Source organism: Triticum aestivum, chromosome 4A, assembly GCF_018294505.1.
Source record: "Triticum aestivum cultivar Chinese Spring chromosome 4A, IWGSC CS RefSeq v2.1, whole genome shotgun sequence".
Lineage (NCBI taxonomy): Eukaryota > Viridiplantae > Streptophyta > Magnoliopsida > Poales > Poaceae > Triticum > Triticum aestivum.
The window spans coordinates 373,575,299-373,592,757 of NC_057803.1; the positions used below are offsets into that span (position 1 = coordinate 373,575,299).

The window sequence follows — 17,459 nt, forward strand, 5'->3', positions numbered from 1 at the left end:
ACTCAGATATTGTTGCTTCCGCTGACTCGTCTATGATCGAGCACTTGTATTCGAGCCCTCGAGGCCCCTGGCTTGTATTATGATGCTTGTATGACTTATTTTATTTGTAGAGTTGTGTTGTGATATCTTCCCGTGAGTCCCTGATCTTGACCGTACACATTTGCGTGCATGATTAGTGTACGATTGAATCGGGGGCGTCACAGTTGTTGCCTTGGTTGCGACCATGGTCATGTCATCAGAGACAAGCGAGGCCGGGCTTATTTTGTCGGATCTGTGAGACAATCAATTCCTGAACATGTTAGCAGTTTGTGACATATGCTTGGATCCTCGTGTCCATCAAGGGCATTCCCTATTGTTGGTTGGTCATCTTCGTTGAATCTGGAATTATTATTTTTGCAGTGTATATGTAGATATAACGATCAATATGAGAGGGTGCTCAGCTACATATTGATCCTTGTCAATTCAGTACAAATTTACTGAATTTACAAATAGTGGTTGTTGAGAGAACTTTAGCTAACAATTATATGTACCGGTGATGTATATATATAAGCAAACACTAAATCGTTGTTCTGCACAAAATTCTTGAGAAATTCCTGGCAATACAAGTTTTAAATGAAAAGATGCATGGTCTACCATGTTCAGCCTCCGCTTTATTGGATAGTTGGTTGCTTTTGGTAATTTATGCCACTTATTCTCAGTCCTTCGTGTGACTTCTGTTTTCCTTGGGCTTTTGCTTCTTATTTACGGATCGCTATGGTGTCAAGTGTACTTGCCTACAAGTTTGGTTCCACTTGGTATAAACACTGTACTTTGTTTTCATCATATCTGTACTCTGGCTCCCTTCTGAATTATGAGGTCATCCCATGGCTGTCCACTAATCTGGTGATCCATCTTTCTACCCTTCTGAACATACATTGCAATTTTAGCACCAATTGTCCAATCTTGCCCTGATTGTGTACAGACTATCAAATATTTCAACAATGAGCAATTTGAAGTTTGGAAGTATGATAAATATTTAAGTATGGATTCATTTTTGTAGAACTGATATTGTGTCGAGTGGAAATGCACAGCTATATTTTCCTATTTGACCAACTGGTATTGAATATGTTGTCAACCATCTTTAGAAAAAACTACAAACGCTAAACATTAGTGTGTGACACATATGAAAAATTGTGATGTCTGTTTTTTTTGAAATATTTTTTACTTTAGAAAAAGTTTTAAACAGGCCATCGCATTATGTTTCATAGTTTTGGGGAATCTCAACTGGCAATTAACACTTCCATGCACCATAGGTTGGTTGTTTATATATTTGATGTATTAACTACTTTTCTACAATGTCCTTATAATACGAGGATGCTTGCACTGAAAACCTCAGCATTACTGGTTTTTTGCCAAGTGTTATATTTACCTCAGCATTATCTAAAATAATGGTTTTGAGTTCATATGTTGTAATGAGCGTTGTTGTGAATATCAGTGAATTGGAAATTCTTTATGTCAACAATTTTATTTTATTTATTCTGCCATTTTGTTTGTAGCAGAAAATATGCAATGCCCAACAATCTGTCCCCTCTGCGAGCAAGAAGCGGAGTCGATCTCCCATATCCTAACTGAATTGTTCTTTGCAGTAACTTGCATTGATTTTACGCCTCTAATTTTTAGAAGATCATCATGGAAGCACCTTATTTTTTGCTCCTACTAAGTAATATTTGGATGAAAGGGGATCCAGTTCGTATTGCTTTACCTGCTGCAGCCGCCAGATGAAGGACACTAGGGTGGCTTCTTCATGTCTTCAGGCGAGCTCGCTTTCATTTTTTCTTTATTCGGAGCTCGAATGACAAATTTTTGCTGCAACCTTTCTATTAGGCTGGACAAGTTTTTGCACAATTTTTCTGAATCTTCACCTCGGACCTCTGTCCTTTAATATTAGCTTAAATGGCAAATTAGTTGCGACCTTTCTCTGTAAGCTGGGCACCCAGTGTTTATCAGTACATAAGAAATGGTGCATGATGGCACACGGAGTAGGTTTTGCGATTTTCATCGCCCGTTGCAACACACGGGCATTTGTACTAGTCTCTTCCTAATAATAAAGCATAGATTGAGTTTGTCGGATTCACCATTGTGCCGCTTTTACAAAAAGGTCCGTGTGTTTTTTCTTTATTGAACCCGCAAACCCTATTTTAATTGATCTGGAAAACGTTTCATAAGTGGAACACTTTTCGTTTCTCTATTTTCCGTACGTGACTTCCCCAGCAGGAAGCCTGGAGTTAGGCGGAAAATGCGAACACAGCGGCCGCGCACCAGGCAGGCCGGTATCAAGGCCGTGAAAACGCCATGTGGATTCCCGCTCGCCGCGTATCCCTTGCATATTTCATTTATTTTTGGCCTGTATTAGAGGAGCCAGGTCCCACGCACATCCAAAAGTCTATAGGCCTCTGTCTCGCAGCTGACATGTACGAACAGAACTTTGGCGAGCTGTGCATGTTCGACCGGGGACGGCGGACACATGTACGAAGTGCATTTTCCCTGTGGAGCAACGTTGCTGATTCACAGTTTTCTTCAATTGGGACGACGTGGCATTCTGACAACCAGCTAACACGCAAATTGGTTTTCTTTAGGTACAGTTCGCTGTACTGAACCAAATAAGTTGTTTTGTTTCACTAATTGTCAGGTCTTGCCCATGATTTTAACAAGTGTCTGGGTTAGTAAGATGTGCCCCGTGCGTGCAGTACATTTACCATGATGCATTTCATGTGATGATGGTTATCTAACACAATTTAAACACTTGGCTGGAACATTTCAAGTCGACGACGCGTTCAGGTTTTAGGTGTGACGGCCGCTAATAACCATAGATATATCATTAGCCAGTTCAGTTATTATGCATGAGGCCCGCTGATGTGCATCAACTTTGCGCCGCGCATCCTGGTTCTCTTTTCAGAGTCATGTCTCTTATTGGAATTTGCTACGCCGTCACCTCACCCACAGTTGTCTCCATCTACCTCTGCCCTCGGCATTCATCTCTCCAGCCCCCGCTGTTCTTTCCCTGCTTTTCTTCTGAAGGAGCCAGCCGGAGCACTGACTCCCTCATCCCCGGGCGTCCAGGCGACGTCGAGGTTGATTCTTGGCCGGCGGTGTGCGGCGTGCAGCGGAAGAGTTCTCCCGAAAGGTACCCACCCTCGTCCCCTTCTTCTGTTTTTCACGTTGTGCTGTCGTATCCTTCTCTGTTCGTGGTGTTTTGCTCATCCCTAGCTCGCTTTTGTTCGCATAGGCAGAAGTTTTTTTGCTGTGAGGCAGTTAGAGAAGTGAGGATGACAGATTTATTTAGCGGGATACAAGCTGCTATGGTGATTAATCGTGTAGAAAACAGTGACCAATCCCTGAAAGATTGGGTTAGCGACGAGGATGGTTCAGGTGGTTTCACTGGATTACCAGGGACACCATGTTTTACTTCCAGGCTTTCATTGCTCAAAGTTGGTTCAGTTGTTGCCAAGTTCAGTGATTTCAAGCGGCAGCTAGTTATGGAGACTGGTTTTGGGGGGTTTCTAGAGGTGAAGGCATGGCAGAAGATTAATCTGAAGTATAGCGCTATTTTAATGGACCGAGTGCATGTAGAATCCTGCACAATCAACCTTGAGGAACAGGGCGTGCTTGAACTGTCCGAACAGAAGCTTAATTATGTTTTTGGCATCCCCTCTGGTGAATTCGATATAAACGGCGAAGGCGTCGAGCCATCAGAAGCCTGCACCGAGTACACTCGAATGGCAGCATCATTCAGCGACAAAGGCACACATAGCCTAAAAGCAGCTGAAAATGTTTTGCTTGGAGCTATATCAGAAGCGTCCTCCCAAATATAGCAGGACTGTTTCAAGATTGCATTTGTTATTTTTATAATCGGTCATGTGCTGGCTCCCACCTTCAAACATGATTATATATCCATAGACTTCTGGGCTGCATGGACCTCCTTCATCATATTCATGAAAACTTCATAACACTGAACATTGCTGTCACCAAGCACCACACACTCAAGAGCTTTCATGTACATAGTGTGATGCCTGAATGTATCACTAGCAGGAGGCCCTCTGTCTTTCTGGTACCTGGCCAAGTGTTCCGGGAGAATGTCACGAGCCTGTCTTGTCCAGCGCTTCATTATATGCTTCTCAGGTATTTTTGCCAAACGGAAGTGAACCATCACACATAATATTATACTGGACATCAATCAACTAGTCTCATATGGACAAACGGAGCGACAACATGATTTTTTTAGTCATCACAAAGGATACAAACCTGCAAAGTATGGCAGCACACTAGGCCAGATGTTCAAACATGCCACACTCGCAGCTGAAAAAACTTTCATCCTCACTGACTTCAATTTTGAACTCGACTTTACTCCATTTCTCTCTGTTTGCTGCTTCAACATGTGTCGACTTATAAATCCTCCTAGAAACAATCGCATCCAGTACATGTGCCCCACATTTGTACAACTCTTCACCAAACTTCTCAAACATGGCCCTCGTGTAAACTTTGCTAGCATGCCTCTCTAACGGAAGGTTAAATCTAAGAGATACACCACTCCGCAACGGAATAGACACACACACACACACACATCACAATTGTTAGGATGACAACCATTTTCAAGTATGAAGGCTTACAGAGAAAGTAGGACATTTTAAACACTCGTTTTCAATGAACACAAATGTAGGGGGAACGATGAAGATTTTTACCAGTGATGTTCTTTTCTCCTAGAAGCTTTCTTCAGATTGTCGGTCAAATTGAAGCTTCTCAAACTGCTTGAGGAACAGATGCATTGGACATCCTGGAGGCACGTACCCCTTTAGCAGGTGATTTGCGCTCTCACTCCTTTGTGTGCTCGTCATTTTAGCAAAGAAGACACCCATGAAATATGGTTTAGCTCATTTATGCCGGACTTCGTATATCTGCGTCAGAAACAGATGTTTCTTGAGTGAGTACTTGTCCAACATCTGCTGCCACCCTTGCTCAAATTCCTCTTCCGCGTTCATGTGATGTACAAGCTTGTGAAACTCCATTTTGAATTCACTGTTCTTGCTCCAAAGCACACCCATTGACTCTTTCGCTTTTTTCAGGACATGCCACTTGCACCAACGATGTACTGTGTTTGGCATTTCTGCCTCGATTGCAATTTCCATAGAGCGCGCTTGGTCTGTAAGTATGGTTTGCGGATGCTTCCCACCAACCATACGTATGAACTCCCGGAACACCCACTTGAAAGATTCTTCTTTCTCATCTCTCATCATGACCCCTCCAAAGACTATACTCAGGAAGCGATTGTTGACACCAACGAAAAGACCAAACGACATGTCATATAGGTTGGTCCTGTATGTTGTGTCAAATGTAATTGCATCACCGAAATACCTATACTGATCACACCCCCTACTCGTAACCCACATGAGTGTTTTTATCCTGCTGTCTTCATCTACTTGCACGGTGTAATTGAAGTCTGGATCATTTGCTTTCATATCAGCCAGAATTTCCATTGTTTTCATAGCGTCAGAGTCTGACTGGTCCTTGTTCAGCTTCCTACACAGTGTCTTTGATGAACGCTTGGTAAATGGCACATTTTGAACTGAGCCAAAAAAACTCCCCACAATGCTGAAAACCTTCCCAAGACCAACATTATTAACACGGAGTTGTTTCACCAGATCCTTTGTGTATCTATCGATGTGCCTGTGTGACTTCCAATGCATTTTTTCTCCACATGTCACAGACAGCGGGTGGTTATGGCCAGATTTGAACTCTGGTATGTACCAACCGTTGTCATTTGAACGGAGCAATCTAATCATGGCTTCACACCCGCACCTTGATGATCGACTGTTTTCCCTCATTGGTTTGCCCTGCAGACACGGTAGCAAGTACAGAATAAATGTTAGCTACAGATTACCCAAGGTTATCTAGCGCATTACTGCAACCAAATAACAGATCATATTATAGAAGAGAAAAAATAAAAAATGCAATATTGATTATCGACATATTAGTGCACATACCGCACAAGCACACATTATTTCTTGCATACATCTCTTCCGATTAACATTCAGTCTGCTTTTCGCAAGCCTCACCCCGAAACCATATTCCCATGAATAGAGGTTGTAGAACTCATAGGCTTCATCCAACGAGTCAAAAGATGTGTCAATTGTTGGATTGACAACTGGCCCAGATTTTGTCTCTGCATAAGCGCGAACTGACAATTCAAGTGCTGTTTTCCTATCAGGGTTCATCTCCCTCTCCTCAGGTGCCTTCCCAATCCTAACCCTGCAGACAGTGTTTTTGTGGAAAAAAACATGGATGAAAATGCTCAATTACCCTCGAAACAAAATATATCAACATAAAGAACGTCATGCACAATCACTACATCCATCCATCTAACAAACCTAGAAACTTAACTCAAAGAAATCATATAAATCCAAACTACATAATACAGATCACAGTATTCTAAGAATCTCATTCACCTGCAAAATCATAGAAACACAACATACATATGCCATGGATACATTTTTATCCCACACGAACAGCGAAAAAAAAATCCAAAACAGACCACACGGCTCACGCAGCGACCCAACTCCTATAAACTGAAACTCTTTTAGCTATAATGCTATCATCACTACGTCAAATAAACAAATCCATCTCACTAAAAATGGCATAAATAAATCAGTAATTGACTAATGCATGTACTGTTGGGGAACGTAGCATAAATTCAAAATTTTCCTACGTGTCACCAAGATCTATCTATGGAGTCATCTAGCAACGAGGAAGGAGTGGATCTACATACCCTTGTAGATCGCGCGCGGAAGCGTTCAAGAGAACGGGGTTGATGGAGTCGTACTCGTCGTGATCCAAATCACCGATGATCCTAGCGCCGAACGGACGGCACCTCCGCGTTCAACACACGTACGGAGCAGCGACATCTCCTCCTTCGTGATCCAGCAAGGGGGGAGGAGAGGTTGATGGAGATCCAACAACACGACGGCGTGGTGGTGGAAGTAGCGGGATTCCAACAGGGCTTCGCCAAGCGCTGCAGGAGGAGGGAGATGTGTCATGGGAGGGAGAGGGAGGCGCCAGGGCTTAGGTCTGGTTGCCCTCCCTTTCCCCCACTATATATAGGGCCAAGGGAGAGGGGGAGGGTGCAGCCTTGCCCCTTCCTCCAAGGAAGGGTGCGGCCAAGGGGGGGAGGAGTCCATCCTCCCCAAGGCACCTCGGAGGTGCCTTCCCCCTTTAGGACTCTCCTCCCTCTTGTCCCTTTGGCGCATGGGCCTCTAGGGGCTGGTTCCCTTGGCCCATGTAGGCCAAGGCGCACCCCCTACAGCCCATGTGGCCCCCCGGGGCAGGTGGCCCCACCCGGTGGACCCCCGGGACCCTTCCGGTGGTCCCGATATAATACCGGTGACCCCGAAACTTGTCCCGATGGCCGAAATAGCACTTCCTATATATAATTCTTTACCTCCGGACCATTCCGGAACTCTTCGTGACGTCCGGGATCTCATCCAGGACTCCGAACAACTTTCAGGTTACCGCATACTAATATCTGTATAACCCTAGCGTCACCGAACCTTAAGTGTGTAGACCCTACGGGTTCGGGAGACACGTAGACATGACCGAGACGACTCTCCGGCCAATAACCAACAGTGGGATCTGGATACCCATGTTGGCTCCCACATGCTCCTCGATGAACTCATCGGATGAACCACGATGTCGAGGACTTAATCAATCCCGTATACAATTCCCTTTGTCTAGCGGTACGATACTTGCCCGAGATTCGATCGTCGGTATCCGATACCTTGTTCAATCTCGTTACCGGCAAGTCTCTTTACTCGTTCCGTAACACATCCCGCGATCAACTCCTTTATCACATTGTGCACATTATGATGATGTCCTACCGAGTGGGCCCAGAGATACCTCTCCGTTTACACGGAGTGACAAATCCCAGTCTCGATTCGTGCCAACCCAACAGACACTTTCGGAGATACCTGTAGTGTACCTTTATAGCCACCCAGTTACGTTGTGACGTTTGGCACAACCAAAGCACTCCTACGGTATCCGGGAGTTGCACAATCTCATGGTCTAAGGAAATGATACTTGACATTAGAAAAGCTTTAGCATACGAACTACACGATCTTTGAGCTAAGCTTAGGATTGGGTCTTGTCCATCACATCATTCTCCTAATGATGTGATCCCATTATCAACGACATCCAATGTCCATGGTCAGGAAACCGTAACCATCTATTGATCAACGAGCTAGTCAACTAGAGGCTTACTAGGGACATGGTGTTGTCTATGTATCCACACATGTATCTGAGTTTCCTATCAATACAATTCTAGCATGGATAATAAACGATTATCATGAATAAGGAAATATAATAATAATCAATTTATTATTGCCTCTAGGGCATATTTCCAACAGTCTCCCACTTGCACTAGAGTCAATAATCTAGTTCACATCGTCATGTGATTAACACTCACAGGTCACATCGCCATGTGACCAACATCCAAAGAGTTTACTAGTGTCACTAAACTAGTTCACATCATCATGTGATTAAGACTCAATGAGTTCTGGGTTTGATCATGTTTTGCTTGTGAGAGAGGTTTTAGTCAACGGGTCTGAATCTTTCAGATCCGTATGTACTTCACAAATTTCTATGTCATCTTGTAGATGCAACTACTACGCTACATTTGGAGCCATTTCAAATAACTGTTCTACTATACGAATCCAGTTTACTACTCAGAATAATCTGGATTAGTGTCAAAGTTTGCATCGGCGTAACCCTTTACGACGAACTCTTTTACCACCTCCATAATCGAGAAAATTCCTTAGTCCACTAGTTACTAAGGATAACTTTGACCGATGTTCTGTGATCCATTCTTGGATCACTCTTGTACCCCTTGACTAACTCATGGCAAGGCACACTTCAGGTGCGGTACACAGCATAGCATACTGTAGAGAGCCTATGATAAAAAGCATAGGGGACGACCTTCGTCCTTCCTCTTTCTTCTGCCGTGGTCGAGTTTTAAGTCTTAACTTCATACCTTACAACTCAGGCAAGAACTCCTTCTTTGACTGGTCCATCTTGAACACCTTCAACATCATGTCAAGGCATGTGCTCATTTGAAAGTACCATTAAGCGTTTTGATCTATCCTTATAGATCTTGATGCTCAATGTTCAAGTAGCTTAATCCAGGCTTTCCATTGAAAAACACTTTCCAAATAACCCTATATGCTTTCCAGAAATTCTACGTCATTTCTGATCAACAATATGTCAACAACATATACTCATCAGAAATTCTATAGTGCTCCCACTCACTTCTTTGGAAATACAAGTTTCTCATAAACTTTGTATACACCCAAAACTTTGATCATCTTATCAAAGCATACATTCCAACTCCGAGATGCTTACTCCAGTCCCTAGAAGGATTGTTGGAGCTTTGCATACTTATTAGCATCTTTCAGGATTGACAAAACCTTCCGGTTGTATCATATACAACCTTTCCTCAAGAAAATCATCGAGGAAACAATGTTTTGACATCCTACCTGCAAGATTTCATAAATAATGCAGTAATTGCTAATATAATTCCAACAGACTCTTAGCATCGCTACGAGTGAGAAAGTCTCATCGTAGTCAACTCCTTGAGCTTGTCGGAAAACATCTTAACGACAAGTCGTGCTTTCTTAATGGTGACATTTACCATCATTGTCCGTCTTCCCTTTAAAATCCATCTGTACTCAACAGCCTTATGACCATCGAGCCGTTCTGCCAAAGTCTACACTTTGTTTTCATACATGGATCCTCTCTCGGATTTTATGGCCTCGAGCCATTTATCAGAATCCAGGCCCACCATCCCTTCTTCATAGCTCGTAGGTTCATCGTTGTCTAGCAACATGACTTCCAAGACAGGATTACGTACCACTCTGAAGTAGTACGCATCCTTGTCATCCTACGAGGTTTGGGAGTGACTTGATCCGAAGTCTCATGATCAATATCATAAGCTTCCACTTCAATTAGTGTAGGTGCCACAGGAACAACTCTTTGTGCCCTGTTATACACTAGTTGAAGTGACGGTTCAATAACCTCATCAAGTCTCCACCATCCTCCCACTCAATTCTTTCGAGAGAAACTTTTCCTCGAGAAAGGACCCGATTCTAGAAACAATCCCTTATTGCTTTCGGATCTGAGACAGGAGGTATACCCAACTGTTTTGCGTGTCCTATGAAGATGCATTTATCCGCTTTGGGTTCGAGCTTATCAGCCTGAAACTTTTCACATAAGCATCGCAGCCCCAAACTTTTAAGAAATGACAGCTTAGGTTTCTCTAAACCACAATTCATACGGTGTCATCTCATCGGAATTACGTGGTGCCCTATTTAAAGTGAATGTGGTTGTCTCTAATGCCTAACCCATAAACTATTGTGGTAATTCGATAAGAGACATCATGGTATGCATCATATCCAATAGGGTGCAGTTATGATGTTCGGACACACCATCACACTATGGTGTTCCAGGCTGTATTAGTTGTGAAACAATTTCCACAATGTCTTAATTCTGTGCCAAACTCGTAATTCAGATATTCATCTCTATGATCATATCATAGATACTTCATCCTCTTGTCACGACGATCTTTCAACTTCACCTTGAAATTACTTGAACCTTTCAATAATTCAGACTCGTGATTCATCAAGTAAATATACTCAACATCTACTCAAATCATCTGTGAAGTAAGAACATAACGATATCCACTACACCCCTCAGCACTCATTGGACTGCACACATCAAAATGTGTTACTTCCAACAAGTTGCTTTCCAGTTCCATTTTACTGAAACCGAGGCTTTCAGTCATCTTGCCCATGTGGTATGATTTGCATGTCTCAAGTGATTCAAAATCAAGTGAGTACAAAACGGTCCATTTGCATGGAGTTTCTTCATGCATATATACCAATAGACATGGTTCGTATGTCTCAAACTTTTCAAAATGAGTGAGCCCGAAGATCCATCAACATGGAGCTTCTTCATGCGTTTTATACCGATATGACTTACGTGACAGTGCCACAAGTAGGTGGTACTATCATTACTATCTTTTGGCGTGAACATGTGTATCACTACGATCGAGATTCAATGAACCATTCATTTTAGGTGCAAGACCATTGAAGGTTTTATTCAAATAAACAGAGTAACCATTATTCTTCTTAAATGAATAACCGTATTGCGATAGACATAATCCAATCATGTCTATGCTCAACGTAAACACCAATCTCGATGGTAGAGGGAGCGTACGATATTTGATCAACCTTGGAAATACTTCCAACACATATCGTCATCTCACCTTTAGCTAGTCTCCATTTATTCCGCAGCTTTTATTTCGAGTTACTAACACTTAGCAACCGAACCGGTATCTAATACCCTGGTGCTACTAGGAGTACTAGTAAAATACACATCAACACAATGTATATCCAATATACTTCTATCGACCTTGCCAGCCTTCTAATCTACCAAGTATCTAGGGTAATTCTGCTCCAGTGGCTGTTCCCCTTATTACAGAAGCACTTTAGTCTCGGGTTTGGGTTCAACCTTGGGTTTCTTCACTAGAGCAGCAGCTAAATTGCCGTTTCATGAAGTATCCCTTCTTGCCCTTGCCCTTCTTGAAACTAGTGGTTTCACCAACCATCAACAATTGATGCTCCTTCTTGATTTCTACTTTGGTGTCAAACATCGCGAATATTTCAAGGATCATCATATATGTTCCTGATATATTATAGTTCATCACGAAGCTCTAGCAGCTTGGTGGTAATGACTTCGGAGAAACATCACTATCTTATCTGGAAGATCAACTCCCACTTGATTCAAATGATTGTTGTACTCAGACAATCTGAGCACAAGCTCAACAATTGAGGTTTTCTCCCTTAGTTTGCAGGCTAAGAAAATCGTTGGAGGTCTTATACCTCTTGACGTGGGCACGAGCCTGAAATTCCAATTTCAGCCCTCGAAACATCTCATATGTTTCGTGACGTTTCAAAAACGTCTTCGGTGCCTCAACTCTAAACCGTTTAACTGAACTATCATGTAGTTATCAAAACGTGTATGTCAGATGTTTGCAACATCCACAGATAACGTTCGAGGTTCAGCACACTGAGCGGTGCATTAAGGACATAAGCCTTCTAAGAAGCAATGAGGACAATCCTCAGTTTACGGACCTAGTCCGCATAATTGCTACTATCAACTTTCAACTAAATTTTTCTCTAGGAACATATCTAAACATTAGAACTGAAGCGCGAGCTACGACATAATTTGCAAAATCCTTTTGACTATGTTCAGGATAAACAAGTTCATTTTATGAACTCCCACTCAGATAGACATCCCTCCAGTCATCTAAGTGATTACATGATCCGAGTCAACTAGGCCGTGTCCGATCATCACGTGAGACGGACTAGTCAACATCAGTGAACATCTTCATGTTGATCGTATCTACCATACGACTCATGCTCGACCTTTCGGTCTTCTGTGTTCCGAGGCCATGTCTGTACATGCTAGGCTCGTCAAGTTAACCCTAAGTGTTTTGCATGTGTAAAACTGTCTTACACCCGTTGTATGTGAACCTAAGGATCTATCACACCCGATCATCACGTGGTGCTTCGAAACGACGAACTTTAGCAACGGTGCACAGTTAGGGGAGAACACTTCTTGAAATTGTTGTAAGGGATCATCTTATTTACTACCGTTGTTCTAAGTAAACAAGATGTAAAAACATGATAAACATCACATGCAATCAAATAATAGTGACATGATATGGCCAATATCATATAGCTCCTTTGATCTCCATCTTGGAGCTCCATGATCATCTTGTCACCGGCATGACACCATGATCTCCATCATCGTGTCTCCATGAAGTTGTCACGTCATCTATTACTTCTACTACTACAACTAACGGTTAGCAATAAAGTAAAGTAATTACATGACGTTTATGTTGACACGCAGGTCATAAATAAATTAAGACAACTCCTATCGCTCCTGCCGGTTGTCATACTCATCGACATGCAAGTCGTGATTCCTATTACAAGAACATGATCAATCTCATACATCACATATATCATTCATCACATCCTTTTGGCCATATCACATCACATAGCATACCCTGCAAAAACAAGTTAGACGTCCTCTAATTGTTGTTTGCATGTTTTACGTGGCTGCTATGGGTTTCTAGCAAGAACGTTTCTTACCTACGCAAAAACCACAACGTGATATGCCAATTGCTATTTACCCTTCATAAGGACCCTTCTCATCGAATCCGATCCGACTAAAGTGGGAGAGACAGACACCCGCCAGCCACCTAATGCAACTAGTGCATGTCAGTCGGTGGAACCGGTCTCACGTAAGCGTACGTGTAAGGTTGGTCCGGGCCGCTTCATCCCACGATGCCGCCGAATCAAGATAAGACTAGTAACGGCAAGCATATTGAACAAAATCAATGCCCACAACTACTTTGTGTTCTACTCGTGCATAGAAACTACGCATAGACCTAGCTCATGATGCCACTGTTGGGGAACGTAGCATAAATTCAAAATTTTCCTACGTGTCACCAAGATCTATCTATGGAGTCATCTAGCAACGAGGGAGGAGTGGATCTACATACCCTTGTAGATCGCACGTGGAAGCGTTCAAGAGAACGGGGTTGATGGAGTCGTACTCGTCGTGATCCAAATCACCGATGATCCTAGTGCCGAACGGACGGCACCTCCGCGTTCAACACACGTACGGAGCAGCGACGTCTCCTCCTTCTTGATCCAGCAAGGGGGGAGGAGAGGTTGATGGAGATCCAACAACACGACGGCGTGGTGGTGGAAGTAGCGGGATTCCAACAGGGCTTCGCCAAGCGCTGCGGGAGGAGGGAGATGTGTCATGGGAGGGAGAGGGAGGCGCCAGGGCTTAGGTCTGGTTGCCCTCCCTTTCCCCCACTATATATAGGGCCAAGGGAGAGGGGGAGGGCGCAGCCTTGCCCCTTCCTCCAAGGAAGGGTGCGGCCAAGGGGGGGGAGGAGTCCATCCTCCCCAAGGCACCTCAGAGGTGCCTTCCCCCTTTAGGACTCTTCCCCCTCTTGTCCCTTTGGCGCATGGGCCTCTAGGGGCTGGTGCCCTTGGCCCATGTAGGCCAAGGCGCACCCCCTACAGCCCATGTGGCCCCCCGGGGCAGGTGGCCCCACCCGGTGGACCCCCGGGACCCTTCCGGTGGTCCCGGTACAATACCGGTGACCCCGAAACTTGTCCCGATGGCCGAAATAGCACTTCCTATATATAATTCTTTACCTCTAGACCATTCTGGAACTCCTCGTGATGTCCGAGATCTCATCCGGGACTCCGAACAACTTTTGGTTACCGCATACTAATATCTCTATAACCCTAGCGTCACCGAACCTTAAGTGTGTAGACCCTACGGGTTCGGGAGACACATAGACATGACCGAGACGACTCTCCGGCCAATAACCAACAGCGGGATATGGATACCCATGTTGGCTCCCACATGCTCCTCGATGATCTCATCGGATGAACCACGATGTCGAGGACTTAATCAATCCCGTATACAATTCCCTTTGTCTAGTGGTACGATACTTGCCCGAGATTCGATCGTCGGTATCCGATACCTTGTTCAATCTCGTTACCGGCAAGTATCTTTACTCGTTCCGTAACACATCATCCCGCGATCAACTCCTTGATCACATTGTGCACATTATGATGATGTCCTACCGAGTGGGCCCAGAGATACCTCTCCGTTTACACGGAGTGACAAATCCCAGTCTCGATTCGTGCCAACCCAATAGACACTTTCGGAGATACCTGTAGTGTACCTTTATAGCCACCCAGTTACGTTCTGACGTTTGGCACACCCAAAGCACTCCTACGGTATCCGGGAGTTGCACAATCTCATAGTCTAAGGAAATGATACTTGACATTAGAAAAGCTTTAGCATACGAACTACACGATCTTTGAGCTAAGCTTAGGATTGGGTCTTGTCCATCACATCATTCTCCTAATGATGTGATCCCGTTATCAACGACATCCAATGTCCATGGTCAGGAAACCGTAACCATCTATTGATCAACGAGCTAGTCAACTAGAGGCTTACTAGGGACATGGTGTTGTCTATGTATCCACACATGTATCTGAGTTTCCTATCAATACAATTCTAGCATGGATAATAAACGATTATCATGAAGAAGGAAATATAATAATAATCAATTTATTATTGCCTTTAGGGCATATTTTCAACATGTACAACCATAACCACTTCCTTCGGTGTGAAAAACAAAAGACTAGAGATAATAGTTCCAACTTGACATTCCAACTTGACAAATGAAACCAACGCATTATAATGCCACAATAAATCGGTAATTGACTAACGCATCTACAACCCAATGAACTTGTGTAGCTGTCGAAGTCAATCCCCCAAACAAAACAGATCTAACTTAAGCTTGCACAAGTTTTCCACCACATGTCCCTAATTAGACACCAAATACATGTTACTTTCTCATATCAATATCTCACATCAAAAAACAACCGTCATCTATACTCCACAGCAATCCAAGGAAGGCATACTAACCGACAGATCAAGCATTATAGTCATAGTTTGGCAAAAGAAATCAAGGTTCGTGCTAAACAATCGCCAAATAGACGAGGAAAAAATTCTTATGCAAATGGTGCCCCCCTGACTAACCTTCGCGTCCACCCGCTGGTCGCTTCGGAGCAAACGTCATATGTGGCTCCCTTTCCCACAACCTGTGGCTCGCCGGCGGCGACCGCCTCCACATTTACAGCGCTCATGGAATTCTGAGACTCCAGTGGCAGTATCGGAGAGCTCCACACCGCATCTCCGTCAATGGCCCTGGAAGGAATCAAATTTAGCTACATGAGTCCAGATCTTAGTATGGCAAGCGGCGCTCCGCCATCGGTGGGAAGATGCTAGCCGGTGAAAAAATGGTGGAGGAGACTACGCATACCCGTTTAACTCTAAGCCATTGGTAGACATGGCGACGGAACAGCTTCGAGGCGGCGCCGTTAACAGCTTTGAGGAGGCGCCGTCGCTGGCCCAGGCGGGTGCGTAGAGGAAGGGGATGGAATAGAAAATCTGTCGCGTGGATCTGCTCTGATCCACTAGATTTCCCATCGCGGCGAGGGGGGTCATCAATTACGACGACTTGTGCTGTTTCGAACCAGCCCATGGGCCACATTTCCCTGGTGCACGACATGTGAGCATTGGTAGAAGCAGGAAACAGAATCCAGGAATGGGCCGAACAGAATACGCCTATGCGAGCGCTAGGCGTATGCCGGACCATATTTCATCCTATAGGCCTGGCACAAACCTGACCCGAACTGACGCATTGCACATCCCAAGGCCCAAATGAACACGCAAGATAACGCCCTGCCTGGTGCTTGGCCGCCATAAGCCCGCACTTGGAGTTAGGAGCAATCTCGCTCGGCTGGATGGGCCAGTCCGGCCCATAGCCTGGCTCTTCAGTCCCACCTGCCCACGTTCGTGTTCGCAGAAACTCATCCTTTTTCTGATATACCCCTAAAAAATTCATCTTTCTTCAGAAAAAGAGATAGAAGTCGATGCAAACACTGCTGTTGCTGCACCCATCCATTTTATCCTGAGAACCACGAGGGTTAAGAACCAAATCGGCCCAAGAAGGAGGAGCGAGTACGCCAAGCAAGGGCACGTCGATGTCGCCGCCGCCGACGCCAGAATCCGAGAAGGAGGAGCGAGTACGCGGAGCAAGGGCCCGTCGATGTCGCCGCCGCTGACGCCAGAACCCGAGAAGGAGGAGCGAGTACGCGGAGCAAGGGCCTGTCGATGTTGCCGCCGCCGCCAGAACCCGAGAAGGAGGAGCGAGTACGCGGAGCAAGGGCCCGCCGGCCCTCCATGGCCATGGCGACTCGGTCTCCTGCGAAGAAGAGACGAGCTGAGATGCAAAGAAGAGAAGGGAGAGTAAGGACGGGCTACCTGTTGCTGGTCCGGCGGCGGCTCTGATCGCCTGATTCAAGTTTGTGTCCTGGTGTCCGGGTTCATCTACTCCCCGCTGCATGACGGGGGTTGCCTAGTCGCCACTCTCCCTACCCAGCCCCGTGCACCTCCTCCCCCTAGCAGCACCTCCCTGCGCTCGTGGAGACCCCGTCACCCTCACCTACGTCATCTCCACATCGTACTTCCTTCTCCTGGCTCTGCTTGACCTCCTCCTCCTTGCTCACGTTGCTGCCGTGGCGCGCCGCTTCGCCCTTCCATCCATGTCTGCCGCCACGCGCCTTCTACGAGGTATGCCGCGTCATTGCTAACCACTGGAGAAGCCGCCCACTCCATGTGTAGATACGTCAAGGCAACGGCCCTGTTGCACAACAACGTCGGGGAGCACGGCCCAGAGCACAAGCTCGACGACCTTAGGGCGCAGAGGAGTGTGT

At 45.0% G+C, this 17,459-nt stretch overlaps 1 protein-coding gene across 2 annotated transcripts; it reads left to right on the forward strand.

Annotated features, from left to right (window-relative positions):
* The first annotated feature begins 2,917 nt into the window (after nt 1-2,917).
* Nucleotides 2,918-5,495, forward strand: LOC123082015 (uncharacterized). 2 transcript variants are annotated; one of them, XR_006438907.1, is made up of 3 exons: nt 2,918-3,163; nt 3,266-4,835; nt 5,100-5,491. XR_006438907.1 is itself a non-coding variant. In XM_044504465.1 (2 exons), the coding sequence occupies exons 1-2, from the start codon at nt 2,940-2,942 to the stop codon at nt 3,849-3,851; spliced, it is 810 nt and encodes a 269-aa protein (XP_044360400.1). In that variant the 5' UTR covers nt 2,918-2,939; the 3' UTR covers nt 3,852-5,495. The 2 variants fall into 2 exon arrangements, 1 of the variants encoding a protein (XP_044360400.1); XM_044504465.1 differs by having other exon boundaries at nt 3,266-5,495.
* The last annotated feature ends 11,964 nt before the right edge of the window (nt 5,496-17,459 follow it).

Bases quoted from the DNA above. Each gene is read 5' to 3' on its own strand.
- LOC123082015 (XM_044504465.1), top strand. From the start codon at position 2,940: ATGTCTCTTATTGGAATTTGCTACGCCGTCACCTCACCCACAGTTGTC. The intron at 3,164-3,265 runs GTACCCACCCTC...TTGTTCGCATAG, and splicing joins CGGAAGAGTTCTCCCGAAAG to GCAGAAGTTTTTTTGCTGTG.